At 47.4% G+C, this 18,445-nt stretch overlaps 1 protein-coding gene across 1 annotated transcript; it reads right to left on the minus strand.

Moving 5' to 3' along the window:
• Positions 1-599: 599 nt before the first annotated feature.
• On the minus strand, positions 600-11,774 carry PGLYRP4 (peptidoglycan recognition protein 4). Its single transcript, XM_019436490.2, has 7 exons — positions 11,667-11,774; positions 10,661-10,875; positions 9,138-9,256; positions 7,743-7,895; positions 6,011-6,209; positions 2,704-2,822; positions 600-1,656 (listed from the first exon to the last, which is right to left on the minus strand). The coding sequence occupies exons 1-7, from the start codon at positions 11,772-11,774 to the stop codon at positions 1,478-1,480; spliced, it is 1,092 nt and encodes a 363-aa protein (XP_019292035.2). The 3' UTR covers positions 600-1,477.
• Between the last annotated feature and the right edge of the window lie 6,671 nt (positions 11,775-18,445).

Raw genomic sequence — 18,445 nt, forward strand, 5'->3', positions numbered from 1 at the left:
AGAGAACCATTATGTTCCTCTGGGAAGTTGTGCCCCCAAGGAAGGAGCCTCTAGAAGAGAGAGCCCAGGGGGTTCTCCTGGAGCTACCTCTGATGGCTGGGTAAGTCAGGAAGGGGCACTGGGCCTACTTGACACTTCAGATAAATAATTCCTTCCTCTGCTTACATGCCAGGTGGCCTGAGGACAAATGACAAAAGGACAGCAAATCCAGTAAGATCACAGACAGTCTCTGAAAAGAAAAAAGACTGTAAAAATGAGAGGTTGTTAAAACCTGCCTTATTGAAGAGATGTAAAACACTCTAAGGGCAAGGACACAGTACAAAGGTGGGGGGTGCAGAAGTCCCTATTTCTGGCTACTTCTATTTATCCCTCCCCTTCTTCTTCCTGTCCGCCCTCCCCCCCCCCCCCGCCTTGTTTCCAGATCAGGAGAAACAAGATCCAGCTGATATACTTCCAGTGAACAGCAAAATACTGTCTCCCCCAACTGAAAGTATCTGGCTTCCCTCTGGGCAGCAGGAGACCGGGCCAGAAGGGCTGCAGAGTGCCGTGCTCTGGGTCCCCGCTGAGTCCCAAGGCCAGTGGGCACAGCTGGGCAAGGGAAGGCTGCAGGCACAGGTGGCTTGTGTGGACACAGCCCAGGTGGACCTGGAGGAGTACTGTCTCTGCCCTCGGGGAACTTGGGGAGGACAGGACACAGGAGCCTAGAGGCACATCAACCATTACAGACAAGTGACCAGAGCTGGCTCTGAACCTCAGACTGGGAGGGGCAAGAACAGAGAGAAAATGGCAGGATGGGGGACAGTCCCAGAAGGTGTCCCCAAAGAGAGGGGGTGGTGGAACAGACTGGAAAGGGAAGCAGGGACTCGACCCACATATTTGTTTATTCATCCACATCTCCAACAAATATCTGTAGCACACACAAGACTCCAGATTCTGCTGAGGAACCAAGGACATGGGGGCAAATAAACCTGGAAACCCTCACAATCCAGTGGAGAGAACAACCACACCTGTAAGCAATGAGCCCTGAAATAAGGGCTGCATCCACATGGGGACAAGTGGCTGTGTGAGCAGAGAGGGGTTTTGGGCCTTGACCTGGGTCCTGTGTGAGGCTTGGGGGCTGCTGGGCAGATGGCAGGGGAAGTACATGGGGAAGAGGGGCAGCCAGAGAGGGAACTAGAAGCCAAACAAGGATCAGCCCATCTTCCCACCTGGCTTAGGAGCTGGGTGCCCAGGGGAGGGGAAGATGAGGAGTGAGGAAGGTGGGGCTCACTCAAAGGGCTGGTAATGCCCAGCTCCAGGGTTTGGGGCTGCTGGGGGGTGGTGCTAGCAGGAGAGAATCATCCTAACCTGAGAAAGGAGGGGCAGGATGGGGCTGACATGGAGGGGACACAAGGTGTTGAGTCAGGATGGAGGGTGAGAACAGGGGAGGCCCAGCAGCCAGGTGGGACAAGCAGTCTCAGAAGGAGCAGGGGTTCCTTCAGTGTTTGAAATGAGGCCAAGTCTTAATGATGTTGTACAAAGCTTCCCCAGGAGACAGTGTATTGACAATATCACTGTGCCCCACCAGCAGGTAGTTGGGAGTTAAATACCCCTTGTCCGCTGCACACTGGATCAGGTTCTGGGCTGCCTCCAGGGCTGCAGCATTGGGTGGGGTACCTGCAAAACAGAGTTATCCATCTGTTCTAGGATTCCAGGGCACCCTGCCTAAGGAAGGACCCATTCCAGAATCACCCCTAACCCACCCCTACCACCAAGCTAATATATTCCACTATTGCCACCCTATAGACAGAAAACCAAGTCAAGACTCAGATTTCTCAGCACCATAGTTCTTCCCAAATGAAAATAGCAGAGTCTGGGATAAAACATACAATTATCTGGGGATGTAAAGAGCCTTTGTCTGCTGTAAATACATCTGCCTGATAGTTCCCTACTGGGGGAATTTAGCCTCCCATAGGATATTTGGCACTGTGTAGAGACATTTTTTGGTTGTCACAGCTAGGCAAGGGGTGATACAAGCATCTGGTGGCAGAAGCCAGGGATGCTGCTAAATGTCCTACAATGTACAGGGCAGCCCCTATACAAAGAATTACCTGATCCAAGATGTCAATAGTGCTGAAGCTGAGAAACCTTGCTTTGGCCACAGATATGCTTCCTGCACCTTCACATGCTCAGCCCCATCTGCAGGTACCTTCCTGGGTCACCCCTCGCCCCACTCAATGTCCATTTTAGTATCAGCCTGAACCAGCCCCAAGTGGCAAAGTCTCCTCTTCCCAGAGGTTCAGCAAAAGGCCTCTGAGTCTAAACAAACTCTGGTCAAGAGCTGGGAGCAATGACAATTCTCAGTGTACACTTTGGATGCAGAGACAGGGGCTCATTCAGGGCTGTGTCAAATAAGGCAAGGGTCCCTACATTGGTGCCATCATAAAAAACTTAGCAAAACATATGCACAAAGATATTTTCCCCTTGTCTTGTCAGAAGAGAGAGGCATTTGGTTGGATGTGTGTGGGCATTATGCCTGGGGGATGGGGGTCATTCCTGGTCACACTTAGCTTTGTCAAACATCAAATCAGAAGCTTGGTAAGTCCAGGATATGCAGGCTCTCAGTGATGCCTGAGTTTGATGCTGTTGTTGTCCACGTGAGACACACTCTTTCAGACACCATACCATGAAAGGTCATTGTCACTGCCCAAAGCATCCACTTACCCAAGAAGGTCCCCATGAAGGCAATGCCCAGGGCAATGTCATTGTAGCCAGGAGCACGGGAGCCTTGGACATTCCAGCCCACTCCTTCATAAATGACACCATCCTGCCCCACAAGGAAGCTAAAGGACCATGACAGGAGAAGGAAATCAGCATGACAGGCACTCTGCGATTGTTTCATTTATTCATCCATTCACTCATTCATTCAATCACTCATGCCTTTACTTAGCAGACACTGATTAGTCATTAAATTCTAAGCACTGAGTTACAAAAAAGACAGTCTTTTCCAGAGGTGTGCTGGTAAACCAGCTCTCATCAGAAAGGGGGAAGGGCAGGAAGCCCTGGTTTATGCCCTTTATTGATTTCTGTGGTGTAAAACTCCCACCATGGCTGATTTTAATCCACCAGTGATTTAACAAAGGTTCACAAAATTCCTGGATCTCCCAGGAATCCCCTCTCATGAGCCCATCCAGGTCTAGCACACTGCTGCTTCCCCAAGGAGCTCACAGACTAGGGAGAAAAGAGTGACAGCTGCCATCCCTGCAACCTGGCTTTCCTCATACCTTGCCAGTGTTTCCCTGGTGATCTGTGGCCACCTTACCACTAAAGACAAAATACACTTCTCCAGCCCTACCTTGCTGATCCCTCTGTATCCTCAAACATTCTCTCCCCTTTACTTCCATCGCACCCTACTCTCCCAGTTGTCTTCTGTGGCTGTCCCTCATTCCTCTGCACCTTGTCTCCCTGTGTCCTTTCCTTAAATGTGGGGTACCTCAAGATGCTGCCCAGGACAAACCCATCTACCTTCTTGAAGATAACTTCAACTGCCATTGAGCAAAATTCATGTGTCCACAGCTGTGCCACCTTCTTCCCCACCAGTTCCCCTTTCCAGGCTCCCCATCTTAGTGAAAGGCACCACCTCCTGTCCTTCCATTGGTCCCAGCCAGGAATATGAGTATAAGCCCACCGCTTCATCCCTCAGTAACCATGGATTGTCCATGGCATCTTGCAACCACTGTCCCTGATCAACCCTGGCATCCTCATCACTAACATTACACTAATCTCCACTGACCTCTTAGATCTGTCTGCTTCTCCCCATGACAGCCTCATCACCACCCTGGTCTTGCTTGAATTGATCTCACCACCTGCAGATTTGTCCTTTTCTGTTCCATTCCTGAAGCTGTGAATGATCTTCCTGATACAAATCTTATCTCAAACCTGCTTTTATGCCCTTGGCACACAGTGGGCACACACTCCCCAGCTTAAGTGAGAAGATCCCTCATAATATGCCCCCTTGTTTGCCTCCTTACCTTCCACCATCCCTCTCTTTGGCATCTGTTTTTGTCATTATTATTATTTTAAAAATTTTAAATGTTTACTTATTTTTGAGAGAGCGAGAACGCAAGCTGGGGAGGGGCAGAGAAAGGGGGAAAGAGGATGGAAGTAGGCTGTGCACTGACAGCAGCAAGCCTGATGCAGGGCTCTAACTCACAAACTGCAAGATCGGGACCTGAGCCAAAGTTGGACACTCAACTGATTGAACCACCAAGGCATCCCAGCATCTATTTTTATTATGATAAACTTCCCTCAGCTTCTCAAAGACACCATTATCAGGCTGGCATCCAGGACTTTCCACAGAGGTCCTTTCTCTCTGCCCAAAACACTCTTCCCCCTCCTCCGATGAGCTCACTCATTTCTTAGATCCCAGTTGATATGTCATCTCTTGAGTAGTGCTTTCTTCACACCCAATTCCCCCACAAGCTACCAAGAGGTAAAAATGTCTCCTGTTTACACTCTGCACCCTCTATCATAACACTTAATGTACTCTATTAGGCTTTATTCATTTAATTATCTTTCTCCTTCAGCAGTTTTAGCTCCATCAAGGCAAGAACCATATCTGTGCTACATCTGCTAGTGTCCCCAGAGTGTAGCCTCATGCCACAAAGAGTAGGCACTCAGTGTTCTCAGTGAATTAATTTACAGCAAGTGGGTATTTACTCCTGACTACAGATCACCTCAGGGTGAGAAAATGGCAGTGCCATGAAAGTTATGGCACAAGGTATACAATAAAGGTCAAAGTCAAGGGACAGGAAACTGGCTGTTGAAACCTGAATGGGAAAAGGGAAAGGTCCTCTCTCAGCACCCATCACTTTCCAGGTTAGGTTCAAAACATAGAGTCAATATTCAGGTATCTATTATGATCAAAGAGAACAATCCTGTGAATAATCCTGCACTGCATGATCTAGAAAAGCACTTGACAAGTCTTAACAGATGAAAGGTGTTGGAGGAAGCTTTCTCCTATTTTGAAAGGGTTGTAACTATAACAGGATGGAGAGAGGAGAGGCCATCACCCCAAAATCACATACTAAGTAATGGTAAATCCAGCTAAGGAAGGGCCATTGCACACAGCTATGCTTCTTGCACCCTGCACAGAGTGCCTGGCCAGGAGGCAAGGAAGGACTAAAATCCAGCTCCACTAGCTAATCCATAAAGTCTCTAGAGGAATGGCCTCCTTGATTAATGTGTACAAATATGCTATCTAGGCTAGTGCTATCTATGCTAGTCCTTCCTGAGACTTAACATTCAGTGTGATTGTTTCTGATGGATATGAGATGGTGTCTAACTTACCTGTGAACTTGGAAAGCATGCTGCAAGAAGTTTCTATTCTCCCATTAGGTCAGTGTGCTTTTTATTAAAGGATTACAGATCTTGGCATTAGAGCAATCAGAGGATATTATCTGGTGCCTCCCCCTGCCTTCAGACAGGAAGATATTCTCTATAGGCTTCACAATCTTGCATGTGTATGACTTCTAATATCTTGCCAGCAGTCTTGACCTCCATCATATCTATATACAATCTTTAAAAATGACACATTTTGAGGGGCACCTGGGTGACTCAGTTGGTAAGGCATCTGACTTTATTTCAGCTCAGGTCATGATCTCATGGTTCATGGGATCCAGCCCCTTGACGGGCACTGCTGACAGTGGAAAGCCTGCATGGGATTCTCTCTCCCTCTCTCTCTGCCCTTCCTGCACTTGCACTCATGCTCGCTCACTCTCTCTAAAAACATATAAATAAACTTAAAAAAAATAGATACATTTTGAGAACATTTTCAAGGAGAATGACCACCCCATTAGCTATATCCTAAGTAAGGCTCACCTAGGGTTGTGTGAAAAATCAACATGGTCATAGATGGAGCACCTTTCATATGGCAGGCACCCAGTAAACATTACTTTCCTTTCTCTCCCATTCGAAGGTTCAGAGTCTGCTCCGAGGTAAAAGAAGCCCATATATCCTCAGGTCCACTTACTTATACCCAACGTCACATGAATTCAATCTGTCTATGAAGAAGGACTGGATATCTTGGACCAGCAGGTGGCACTCATCAGACATGATGCAGGTTCTCCCAGCGGTGTGGAAAATGACAACATACTTAGCTGGGAGGTTCATCTTGGGACAGTGCGTCTTCCTGGCCTCCCATGCAGATCGAGGGACAATGTTGGAGCAAGCTGGGGAGGGGAGCCAGAAAACATCAACGTGTGGACTCATGCCCACTCATGCCAACCACCTCAATACTGAACATCCCCATGCCATCTGGGCATCCTGACCTAACTCTGACTGTGGAATTCAGGAAAGCCCACCTGGTAGTGGGGTATATCTGCATGGTAGGATTGGATTCAAAAGGCAGGAATCATAGACATGGGATCTAACCTTAAAATAGAACCCAGAGGAGTGTGTGAATGTTGATCCTAAGGGTACATGGATACTCATTCCCAAGAGCAAAGGGTACTTATTTATCTGTATGATTGTCTTGTGTATATGTGGATGTACATGCATAACAGGGTCTTTTGGACAAATCAGTTGAATTTTCATCTGAAAGCATGTCTTTGAGACTCACTTGTAATCCCTAAAACTCTGTCAGTGTAAGCAATTATTAATATTAGCAGATGGCTAATCCAAAGACAGAGATCAGATTTACTCAGAGCTTTCACATAATAGAGCTAATTATCTTTAAAACTTTATTAAGTCCAGGAAAAGGCCAAAAGTCGTTATTAACTACACTGTCAGTTTTGGGTTTCTTTGAAAGAGAGAGTGAGAGAGAGAGGGCTAGAGCACACCCTTGCACAGCATGAGCAGGGAAGGGACAGAGGGAGGGAGACGGAGGGAGGGAAAGAGAATCTTAAGCAGGGTCCACGCCCAGTGCAGAGCCTGATGGGGACTCAATCTCATGACCATGAGATCATGACCTCAGCCTAAATCAAGAGTCAGATGCTTAACCAAATGAGCCACATAGGTGCCCTTATTTTTTTTTTTTTGAAGTAAACTCTACTACCAACATGGTGCTGGAACTCATGACCCCAAGATCCAGAGTCACGTGCTCTACCAGCCAGTTGCCCCTTAACTATACTGGTTTTGATGTTGTAATTTGTTAAACCCCAAATCTACCTTTTATCTAGTGTTTATTACCTGAATTACACTAACCCCTTCCTGTGAAGTCAGTATAGGTGGTGACTTAAGCACTTCAATCAATCAATGTTGTTCAGGTTCTTATATTCAGAAAGATGCACATTTGTGCTTTTGTGCTTGTCTGTGTTAGATGCCTATCCCTCTCCATGTTTTCTTCCTCCACAGTACTTTTCACCTTATAACATATCAAATATTTTACTTGCTTATTTGCTTATTGTCTTTTTCTACTCTCTAGGTTGAAACTTTATAAGGTTACTGCTTATGTGTTTTATTCCATGATATCTCTTCAGTGACTAATTGTTGACTGACTCAAGAAATTAGTACACATATATTATACCAGGCTAATGCCATAGCTCTATCATTCTCAGAGTCTGAGGTATAAAGGGGTGACCTGGAGAGTCCGTCTCAAATTTTACCAGCCCCAAAGTTTCAGAGTTGGATGACCAGTTGCCTATCAGAAGGGATCCAATGAGAGCTTGGCTAAAAAAGTCACTCTCAATGGCATTTGGAAGTTATAAGGGCATGGGGTGGGTGGGTAGGTTTAAAGGGAGGCCCAGTAGGGTTGAAAGTCTTACCTTTCTTAGGACTTGCCTTCTGCAGAGGGGCCAGGCAGTTTTCACCTTTCACAAGAAGTGGCTGAACATACACGGAGGACAGGTGGCCCTTCAGGATTGCATAGGAGATCAGACCCTGCATGGCTGACAGGGCAGCAGGGCTAGGACCGTGGCCTGAAAGAGAGCCATCTGTGGTAACCTGGGTCTGGCCTGAGTCTCAGGGTATTGTGGAAGAAGGATGAGAGGCCCTGCCAGCCCCTACATAGCTGTTGGAGGGGAACTGGCTCATCCCCCAGGTTGGAAAGCCTAAAAGTCAAGGATCTACCTGGTCTAGGATGAAGACCTTTCCCAGTGACCTGATAAGACTTCATTTATTGCTCTTTCTCCGTGGAAGAGCTGGAAGGCAGCACTATGCTCTGGAGTGCTCAGCTGGCCGGGCCAGGGTTTCCCATTGGCAGGCACCCTTCCAGGCATGTGCCAGCCTCTTTACCTGCATTAACTTCTTTGATCCTCACCACAAACCTCTGAGGTGGATGCTATTATTAGCCCCATATTTACAGAGAGGAACTTGAGGCTCCAAAAAGTAATGTGCTCAAGACCCCAGAGGAAACAGAGTGACACCGAGATAGCAATGAGTGGTCACAAAAACAAACCAAGCTGAACACACAGTCCTCTGGCATGCTGGAAACCACCCTGAAATTAGAAAAGAAAAGTGTGGCCTTGCTTTCTGATTCTTCTTCTTGGGTCACTTCCTCTCTGGAGCTCAGGTTGTACTCTGTATAACAGCAACCAGGAAACTTGTCTGGATTTTCTCACAGAGTATTGGGAGGGGACAGTGAGAAACTAGCTGAGCAAGAATTTTAATAGTAAGAGTGCACAAACTCAGTGGAATGGTCCTGGAGCATGTATGCTAGGACATGGGCTGGGGGAATGGGCAGCAGTAAGAATAAAAGAAAGTGGAAGGGACTCAGGGATTGGAGGCCTCAGAGTGGTTTTAAAAATTATACAGAAAATCTTGGGGTAAGAGAGATGGGAGGAGGAGGTTCCTGGCAAGAAATGGGAAACAGGGCCTGGCACTGAAGAAGGGTGAGAGCCAGAGAGGAAGATGTGAGTCACTGGTAGAAGAGAGCAGAAGCCCACATTCCTCCATGATGAGTGCATAATGGTGACAAGGCTGCAGAGAGAACTCTGGACAGCACCTCCACTGTGAGACTGTCAGAGGGAAAGGAGCCAACTCAGAGACTGAGAAGGAAACCAGAGCAGGAGGAAGAGAACTAATACCATTCATTCATGGAAGCCAAAGGAGAGGGGAACTCCAGGAGAGTGGATCATTGGGGAAGTAGGAGGTCGAAGAGTCAGTGCGGAAACAAAGAAGTGGGTAACTCTTTGGAGAAGGGCAGCTGGAATGACCATTACCTTCCTTGGTGCCAAAGAAAGCAAAGCCCAGGGAGATGTGGTTGTAGCCCTGGGTGTGCATGCCTTGGATGTTCCAGCCAACACCTTCATATACTCTGCCATCGTCTCCAACCAGGAAGCTGTGAAGCAGGGAGATACAGGCTGAGTGGCTGGCACCGTGGTGTATCCCACAAGAGGAACCACTTACCAACCTCCAAAGGGAGAAGTGCTCAAGCTGTGCTCACTACAGGGAATTTGCATGGACTTGTCCCAGACAATGGATAGTCCAAGTCATTTATATTCCCTTAGAATTCAGAAGCTACCCCCACACTGCCTACCTTCTTTGCTCAAATGCCTAGGTTTTATGTAAATCATCCTACACACTCAGGAGGAGGAGAGGTCCTGGTGCCATCACAGTAACTAACACAGACTCAATTACACTGTGAGATTCTTCTCAGCCTCAAACATGGCTTTCCTTCCTCTAAAATGCATGCTACCTGTGTCATCTCCACGTAAGCTGCTCATGTGATTTCTCTTACATAGATCTATCTTACGTAAATTTCTCAGGAAGTAGCTCCTCAGAAAAGCACATGGACACAGGCAGTTTATTTGATAAGGGGTCCCAGAAGCCAGAGTGAGGGAACAAGGAGAGCAAGTCAGAAGCAAGAAACCCAACAAAGCATGTGCAATGCAATTGGGCTGGCTTCACAATGGCCACCTGGGGCTTAGAATCATTACCCACTCCCCACCACTCACCACCCACCACCAGACAGGGTGAACTTCCAAGGAACTGAGTACATGGACCTAAGATTGTCCCTGAGAAGGGCCAGGGGCTGAGGGAGTTATCTACAACCCCTGCCTGCCAGGGGGTATTAACTCCCTTTCACCATCAGAGATGATGAAAGTCTGAAGTGGAAAAGCAGAGAGATGCAGAGGGTACTGGAAGTGAGAAGCCATTACCATGCATAGGGACTGTCCATAACTGGGTGAGGTCAGAGATAAGCCAAGGGCACGTGGTCCTGGACACTAAAAGGGTCCACTGGAGTGGCCACTAGGGTAAGAGATGTCTCACAAAGTGGGAGCCCCCTGAATGTGGTGAAGTGGGACATGCAGCAGGCAAAGAGCCAGTTTTGAGCCAGTCTGGGCTCCACAACTTTGCAGTTGTGTGACTCTGAGCAAATCAGACAGCGTCCTTGCCTCAGTCCCCTCACCTGGACCATGGGGATAGTAATGCATGCCTGACCAACCTTGGTGGAGCAAATGAATTCATGCACACAGTAGTCATTTGTAACTGTCAATGTGTTATGTGAACTAGGTTTGGGGGGGCATATACGTATAGTTATTACTTAACCTTCCTTGCTTTCTTTTAGATCTCACAGAAAATTCAAAAGGATTTAGAATTTTGTAGGGGTTTAATATTTTACTCATTATCAACCCAATATAACCTCAACCTGGTAAGTGGAGAGCAGAGATGAGTAAGGCCAAGAGAAGTGTCATAAGCAGTATCATTGATCACGTACTCTCACATATCCCTTGTCCCTTACTTGTAGGCCACATCACACCAGCTGTTGTTGTGCACATGATGGTCCCAGAGTTCCCACAGCCTCTGACTACACGCAGTCCGGTTGTGACACTCCAGTCCAGGGACATGGTGCGTGACAAAGAAATCCACAGGCCTGGTCAGTGGAGTGCTGCAGCCAACAGCTTCTGCCCCCCACTCCTTGTGAGAGACCACTGTGGAGACATCAGTGGGGTAACCACAAGGGTGAGGAGGTTATCACTCGGCGCATCCTGCTCCATCACTGCCTCACTAACCCCCTGGGCCATGGGTGCCATTCTGGGCTGAGTCTGCTTCTTGAGGGTAGAAGAGTCCTGGGAGGAGGCCTTCAGCAGGCAGGCACACCCTCTGCTTCTTACCTCCACATCCCTTCCGCTGTTCCCATTGCAGAGTATGCACCTGTCCAGAGAAGCCTGGATGCTCTGCTCCCTCATACAGGGCATCCCTACCTGGGACAGACTCCACCCTGCAGCTCCTGCCCTGCTCTGCTCTAGGACCTCTGTTTTCAGGAAGCAGCTCCTTCCCACTGCTTCCCCAGGGAAGGCCTGAGAGGCCCATCTGGGCAGCACTAATGCCCCCAGTGCACACTATGTTCACTGACAGTTTGCTCTGTGGCTCTGTGTCCTTTGTCCTGTTCTGAGTGCTTCCTGAAGGAACTACATCTCCTCCTCAGCCTAGGGACTCTCTCAAGGTATGGCCTGACTCTCCCTTTCAGTCCGACGACTCCCTGAGGGCAGGGTGTGGTCTCCACCCTCAGGCGAGGGGGCCCTTAGTGAAGAGGATGAATCTCCCTGTCCTGGTTTCTGCCCTCTCCCAATAACACCCGGACCCCCAAGGCCTGTGGCATCCTAGCAGGTGGTTTGCTCCGTCCACTGTCTCAGCCCCATGCATTCTCATGCCAGCCACAAGGGGCAGTGCAGACCTCAGAAGCACTGGTCACAGCAGATACCCAGCTATCCTTAAGCCTCCTCACCATTGAGACCAAGTCTTCCTTTATCAATAAGCTGAGAGATGTTGCCAAACAGATCCTGAAGGCCCTCTGATATGCGTTTGGCTTGTGTTTCATTCCAGGAGAAAGCACCTGCAGAGAAACATTCCATTTTGCATCAGTCCTCAGAGAACCCTAGTACTAGCCATCTCAGTGACAGACTCAGGCCAGATCACTGAGGCCCTTCCAGGAGACCCCATTATGCTGGCAGAAGGACTACCTCCAGTAGCAACATGTGCATGCTTTTCTCCAACACCAACTCCAGGGAATATCCCAGAACATAGTTAAATAGCCAAGAGCAGGAAGTTGGAAATATATCCGTTTCTCATGAGCTACATCTATACACACAATTGGGGGAAAAATGCAACCTGGAAATAAATGTGTCCAAGCATCTCAAAAGGACAAGGTCCTCTTTTGTATGGATTTTACTGAATAGAAACAATGGGAAGATGATATGGAGAAGGGATTAGAATTACTTGCACAAATCAAGTCTGTTCTTCCAGGGCTGATTTGGGGGCATGTGCTGTGCCCAAGCTCCTGTGTGTGGAACTGACATCCCTATCTCCGAGGACTTTCTCTTATTGACAAAAGCATAAACCCCTGATTGACTCTGATTGACATAGAAATCATACAGACAGAATCATTGCTCCCGTTGTGCAAGTGCAAAGTCCTTCATGTGCATTATCTCATTTAATCCTCAAAAACTTTTGGAAATCATAACATTATCTCAGTTTCAGCTGGGAAAATTAAGGTTTAAAGGACTGAATAGTTTGCTTAAAATCATTGCTGGAGGCAGGTCAAGGATTTGAAATAGGTTTACAGAGTCCAAATTCTGTGTTCTAAATGCAAAGTTATTCTTTCTCCCTAAGGAGAAAGCACATTCTCTGCTGTGAGATTAGATGATCCTTCTTAGTTACCCACTGTTCCAGTAAAAGAAAACTCACTCCAGCTCCCAAGACCCAGCAAGACAGGAAGCCACAGCAGCATCCTCATGTGGTCCCAGGACACGGATGAGAAAGTGTGGACCTTGGCCCTGGGAGAGACACTGACAGTTAACCCAACTGTGCTTTACTCCTCAAACAGGGCACCCATCCCAATGCATGGAACCTCTGTCTGCTTCCCTGCCAAACTATGGGCTTCCTGTGGGCCAGTGCCTGAGTGGGACTCTCAGGGTCCCCAGCGATATCAGGTGCTCCTTGGATGGGTAAACACCCTCATCCTGTTTTCCTGGGCAACTAGATTTCATTGAGTAGCTACTATGTACAAAGCCAGTATGGACACTCACACAAGCAACCTTATTTAATCCTTATACTAACTGTGCAATGTAGGATTGTTAACCCCCATTCTTATAGAAAAGAGTTGCAAGCTCCAGCAATAAGAGAACTCAGAAATCCAAACACATATGGATGGGTCTTGTGCAGAGAATTCCTTCCCAGTTGGGAATGGTGTGAGGGTGAGGGAGGGCACAAGAGGGTACTGACAAGAGTCAGCAGGGGGTCCCCTGTTCTGGGGCAGAGGAGATATGGTCTTAACACTCCATGTGGTACAGTCCTCTTCCAAGGGAGAGGCTTCTCAACAAGAAACACACTCACACCCACACTCAGAAATACCTGTGGGTCCCGTGCTGTCCCAGTTCCACAGGTCAGGGTGCAGGCAGTTCCCCTTTCATTGGCTGGCAGTTCCTTCCTTCAGACTTGGCTTCTGGCCCTGCCCTCCTTCTCCAGCTGCCACCTCCCAGGCCTTTAGGATGCCTTTCACCAGAAGGCACTCCCTCCCTGGTAAGGGAGCACCTGGGCTCTGGCTCTCTGGAGAGAAGAAGAACACTTGGATTCCTAACAGAAGGTAGAGAGGGGGCAGAGTTCTGAGGCTCCCCACAGGTTCTGTCCACCCAGAGTAACTGGAAGAGACCAGACTCAGGCTGAAAGCAAGGCCTCACCCTGTGAATAAGCCCAGGTACCGCCTCCCTGGGAAAGGGCATGATTGCCCAAGTCTCCCTGAGCTGCTTCCTCATCCCCAGGCTTTGGGAAGCCCAGTCAACCCAATATCTGGGAATTCTTGGAATGCCCCAAATCCAGGGGTCAAACTTCGCCACCCCAAGATATGCCTCTTTGGCATATTGGTTATTCCAAGCTGGTTATTTTTTAAGGAAATACACAAGAACCACGAGAAGTTCTGAAAACCAAGAAGTCACCCTTTTGTAAGAGACACATGAATAGGGGAAATCTCCACTTGTAAGGGTGTCTCCTTCAGCACCAGGATGCAGGTATGACTGTCAATCTCCAGAAGCTGCTATCACTGGAGAAAGCAATAATTTATATATGCTTAACTTTGCCCTTGTTTGCTGTGCTTTTCCTGGGGACCTCCCACAACTGACTTCCTGTCCCCAACATCTTTTGTCTTTAGCTAATGATGGTATTTAAGGTGATGGCTTTGGCTATTTCAGGGAGTTACTCAGTTTTCCTGGGGCTCTGGGGCTCTGCCATATATCTATATCTGTATCTATATCTATATCTATATCTATATCTATATCTATATCTATATCTATATCTATATCTATATCATCTATATATCTATCTCTATATATATATGAAGTATACAATTTCTTTCTTTTTTTTTATGTTTATTCACTTTTTGAGAGACAGAGTGTGAGCAGGGCAGGGGGCAGAGAGAGAGGGAGACACAGAATCTGAAGCAGGCTCCAGGCTCTGAGCTGTCAGCACAGAGCCTGACGCAGGGATTGAACTCACAGACTACGAGATCACGACCTGAGCTGAAGTCGGACACTCAACCCATTGAGCCACCCAGGCGCCCTGGAAGTATACAATTTCTTAAGATCTCCTTGATTTTCTCCTGTTAATCTGTCTCATGTCAATTTAATTTTTAGTCCATCTAAAGAACTTTGAAAGGCAGAGGAAAACTGTTTTCATCCCCAACAAGACAAGACCTGCTCCAGGAGTGTCAAGGCTGTGGATGGGGGCCACTGACCAATACCCCACCCTGCCCTACCCTCCTTCCACCAGGGCCACATGCACAGATAGGATGGAGGCAGAGGAACAGGAAGGTACATTCCAGAAGGCAGCACATAATGCGCTATCATCACTAGTACTTATTTTGGCTTGTGCACCCACCACCCCCACCAAGAACGCCTGGCCCCTCACCCACTCCAAGCTCACTTCCCATGAGGTGAGTATCTCCACAAAGACCTGCACAGTTCTCACCTCCCAAGGGGTAGCCTCCTGAGACTGCATAAAGGACGCTTCTGAGGGAATGCCCCAAATCCAGACAGGTGGCCCTTAGTGGGGCTGCAGTCTTGCCCTCAGGCCTGTGGGATCCAGAAAAGCCCCCTCAAGGAGGGGGGCACAAATGAGCCACTTCCAAATTCTGTTCTCCTCATTTATCCAACAAGACCCAGGGCCGGGGAGAAAGGCCCCAGGAGCAGTGTGAAGGAGAGCAGGAGGTTGCTTTAGCTATAGGGGCCCCATCAGTTTCCCAAACTTTGCTGACTTCTGTTTCTCCTTGCCTCTCCAATCCCCGCCTTGACTAGTAATAAAGTTCTTGCAATGAGAAGCTCACCTCTGGCTCATCTAGTTTCACAGTTGAGGAGACTGGTCCCCTTCTACAGGTGGGCCCTGCGAACTTCAGGGATGGGATTGGAATCCTGGGTGGTGAAGGAGGGATGGGAATACTAGGCAGTGGCTGCCCAGAGGTAGCAAATAGCACTCAGGCAGCAAATTCTTAAGGCTAAGGGGCCCATTCTATATGATGGCATCAGGAGGGAGGAAGAATGTGGGCTGTCCCTCTCTGGTTCTGTGCACTTAGGACTAAATGCTAAGGTTCTGAATGACCCAGGTCCAGTCATCCTCCACAGCCACACTCACCTCTCTTGGCCAGAGCAGCTCCTTTTCCTGAATGTTCTCTCAACATGGTTGTCTCAGGGAAAAGTGCTTGTGTGACTGCATGGTGGGCTGAATGAGCCACACCACTTTTTTTCATGTAGCACCATTTCAAGTATATTAAAAGAACAATTAACAGCCAAACCACGGAGGAGTATCTCAAATGAAGATTGTACCTTTTACTTCAAGGAAAACAACCAATGAGATTTGTTAGCAATAATGAAATTGGAGCTTTCAAACAAAGTTAGAATTTTGGAAAATTTGTGTTGGCTACCATGAGCTTGAAAATCTCCCAATACTTTAAGACTTTTCTGATAAGACCAGTGATTACATTAATTTATCTGATTTATATATGTACATATTAAATCCTGAAATGTGTCAGCATTTGGAAGGTGTGGATAACTCAGTGAATCAATATTTTTCAATGACCAATATTTGAACTTACAAAATGATGCCTTTTATTCAAAAGACCCATTCAAATTTCACAATAGACAATGGATTTTAATGTAACAGAATACAAAGGACTCATCGATAAGGTTTCAGATTCTACATTGCAACTAACATTAAGAAACCTCTACTTGTTAAGTTTTGGTGTCTTATCAAAGAAGAATATCCGCACTGATTTTTAAAGATTATTAATATATTCCTCCCTTCCTAACTACTCATCTGTGTGAGGCTGGATTTTCTTCATATCTTCAACCAAAACAACGTAGAAAACACATCAAATGCAGAAATGGATATGAGAATCCAGGGGTCTTCTTTCACCTATGCATTAAAGAGGTATACAAAAATGTAAACAATGATATCACCCATTTGCTTTAAAAAATAGTATTTTTCAGAGTCGCCTGGGTGGTTTAGTCGGTTAGGCGTACGACTTCGGCTCAGGTCATGACCTCACAGTCTGTGAGTTTGAGCCCTGCGTCCGGCTCTGTGCTGACAGCTTGGATCCTGGAGCCTGCTTCAGATTCTGTGTCTGCCTCTCTCTCTCTGACTCTACCCTGTTCAAGCTCTGTCTCTCTCTGTCTCAAAAATAAATAAACGTTAAAAAAATTTTTTTAAAATAGTATTTTTCATTTAAAAAATGTGTTAATATGGGTTTACTACTACTTTAAGTGAATCAGTATTTTAACTTTAAAATTTCTAATATTATACATATTAATACACATAACCCGCATAAACAAAAGCTCTGTGGTGTCAATTTTTTTTAGTGTATAAGGGTTTTGAGAGCCAAAAGTATAAGAATTGGGATCCAAGGAACGTCATGGGCTGTCCTGTAGCTGGTAGGCCACAAGGGGGCAGCATGCTGCCCAGTAATAATCCACAGGGGTCTCCCCACATCCCTGTCCACTGCACCTCCCACTTCTTTTCTTTCCTTCTCTTCACTCTCCTGGGAGGCACAACCTCTCAATTACAGGAAGTAATCTCCTAAGCGTGGGTTTCATCAAAACCAAGGCAGGCACATATAATTCTGCAAATGTTTACCAGATGTCTCAAATGCAAAGCTTATCAACCAGGACTGGGTAAACATGAGAACCCCTTCTCTGGAGGAGTTAATAATCTAGTGAGGGATGCTGAGTCATAGGATCACTGCCTAGGGTGATAAGGGATACGCCTAATCTCAAGGGATAATCTGCATAAACGAGCATATTTTTCCTGAAGGCAAAGCTGGAAGATACTGGACTGTATTTCCAGAGCAGTACAGGTCAGCTAGGCAGTGATTTTTCCAATAAGAGTCCCTTGGGTTTTCTAATTCAGAAGAGTACTTGACCTGATCAGGCAACAAATCCAAATAGCTGACTGTTGTCAATTTGCAGCTGCTGCCTCAGGGTGATTTTCAGGGAGTGACTTGGGGACTGTGAACTGAAATCCAGGGCCCAAGGCACTCCCTACCTTGCAAGCCCTCTGAGATGTCTTGCAAGCAGATGAGCTCCGGATGAAGCCCGCAGGCTGAGGCTGAAATCACACATTTCCCATTCTTGGTTGGCTTTCATCCATTTTGTGTTCACGGCAAGTCTCCCCCAGTTGGGGTGCATGGGCCCCCTAGTGGGAAGGAACTAACCAGCTGTGCCCCCACTGCAGCACCCTCAGGCCTCCAGTGGAGGCTTCATGGTGCGAGGACCTAGGGTTTGCTCACCATGTGGCCAGAGCAGGGCCTGTCACCAGGTAGGCACCCATAAATGCTCCATGAAGGATACAGTCTGCCATGGGGCCTCAGGTGGAGTACTAAGAGCTCTACTGCAGACTCTTAAGTCCTAAAGGAACCCTGGAATGGGGTCGGGTGAAAAGTCTTTCAAATTGGCTGTTCTTAACAACTGTTCTAGCAGCTGTTTAGAACCAGGTAAAAATTCTATAGATATCTAGAGGGCCTCACCTGGAAAGACAGTGGGTTTCCTACTCCACCCATGGGAGTGCAGCAGCCTCAGTCTGAGTGTGCTGGTGGCAAGGAGAGGAGTAAATGGGAAAGTTGAAAAGGAGAAAGAAGGTGAGGGTAGGCAACCATGAGTAGGAGGGAGAGGGAGAGAGCAAGGGAGGGAAAGAAAGGGACAGAGAAAAGGCAGAGTGAAGGAGGGAGGGAAGGAGGAGAGAAAGAGGGAGGAAGGAAGGCAGAGAGGGAGAGATTGGTTCAATTCTAGCTGCTACTAATCTCAAGTGCTGAGACTCAATTATAGCACTGAAGATCATGGGGGGACGCAGTGGTCATGGAAGAGCTGGTGTGGGGTTTGGAACTTTGGTAGCTTGGATTTGAATTCAAATTATAACAGAGAAAGAGCTCCCTGTGCAGGTGTGTGTGGTGCTGCCTTTTGGGCTTGGTGGCTTCCCCTTTCTGCCTGAGGAGCAGGAGGGTGAGGTAGTGTCATGAGCACACTAATAAGGCACACACAGAGAACTG

This window comes from Panthera pardus, unplaced genomic scaffold, assembly GCF_024362965.1.
Source record: "Panthera pardus isolate Hobbes unplaced genomic scaffold, ASM2436296v1 HiC_scaffold_1, whole genome shotgun sequence".
NCBI classification, from domain to species: domain Eukaryota; kingdom Metazoa; phylum Chordata; class Mammalia; order Carnivora; family Felidae; genus Panthera; species Panthera pardus.

Coding starts and splice junctions, on each gene's coding strand:
- PGLYRP4 (XM_019436490.2), bottom strand. CDS start 11,774: ATGGAATGTTTCTCTGCAGGTGCTTTCTCCTGGAATGAAACACAAGCC. Junction 6,210..7,742: donor GAAGGCAAGTCCTAAGAAAG/GTAAGACTTTCA, acceptor TCCCCTCCCCAG/CTTGCTCCAACATTGTCCCT. Junction 1,657..2,703: donor CTTCATGGGGACCTTCTTGG/GTAAGTGGATGC, acceptor TCTGTTTTGCAG/GTACCCCACCCAATGCTGCA.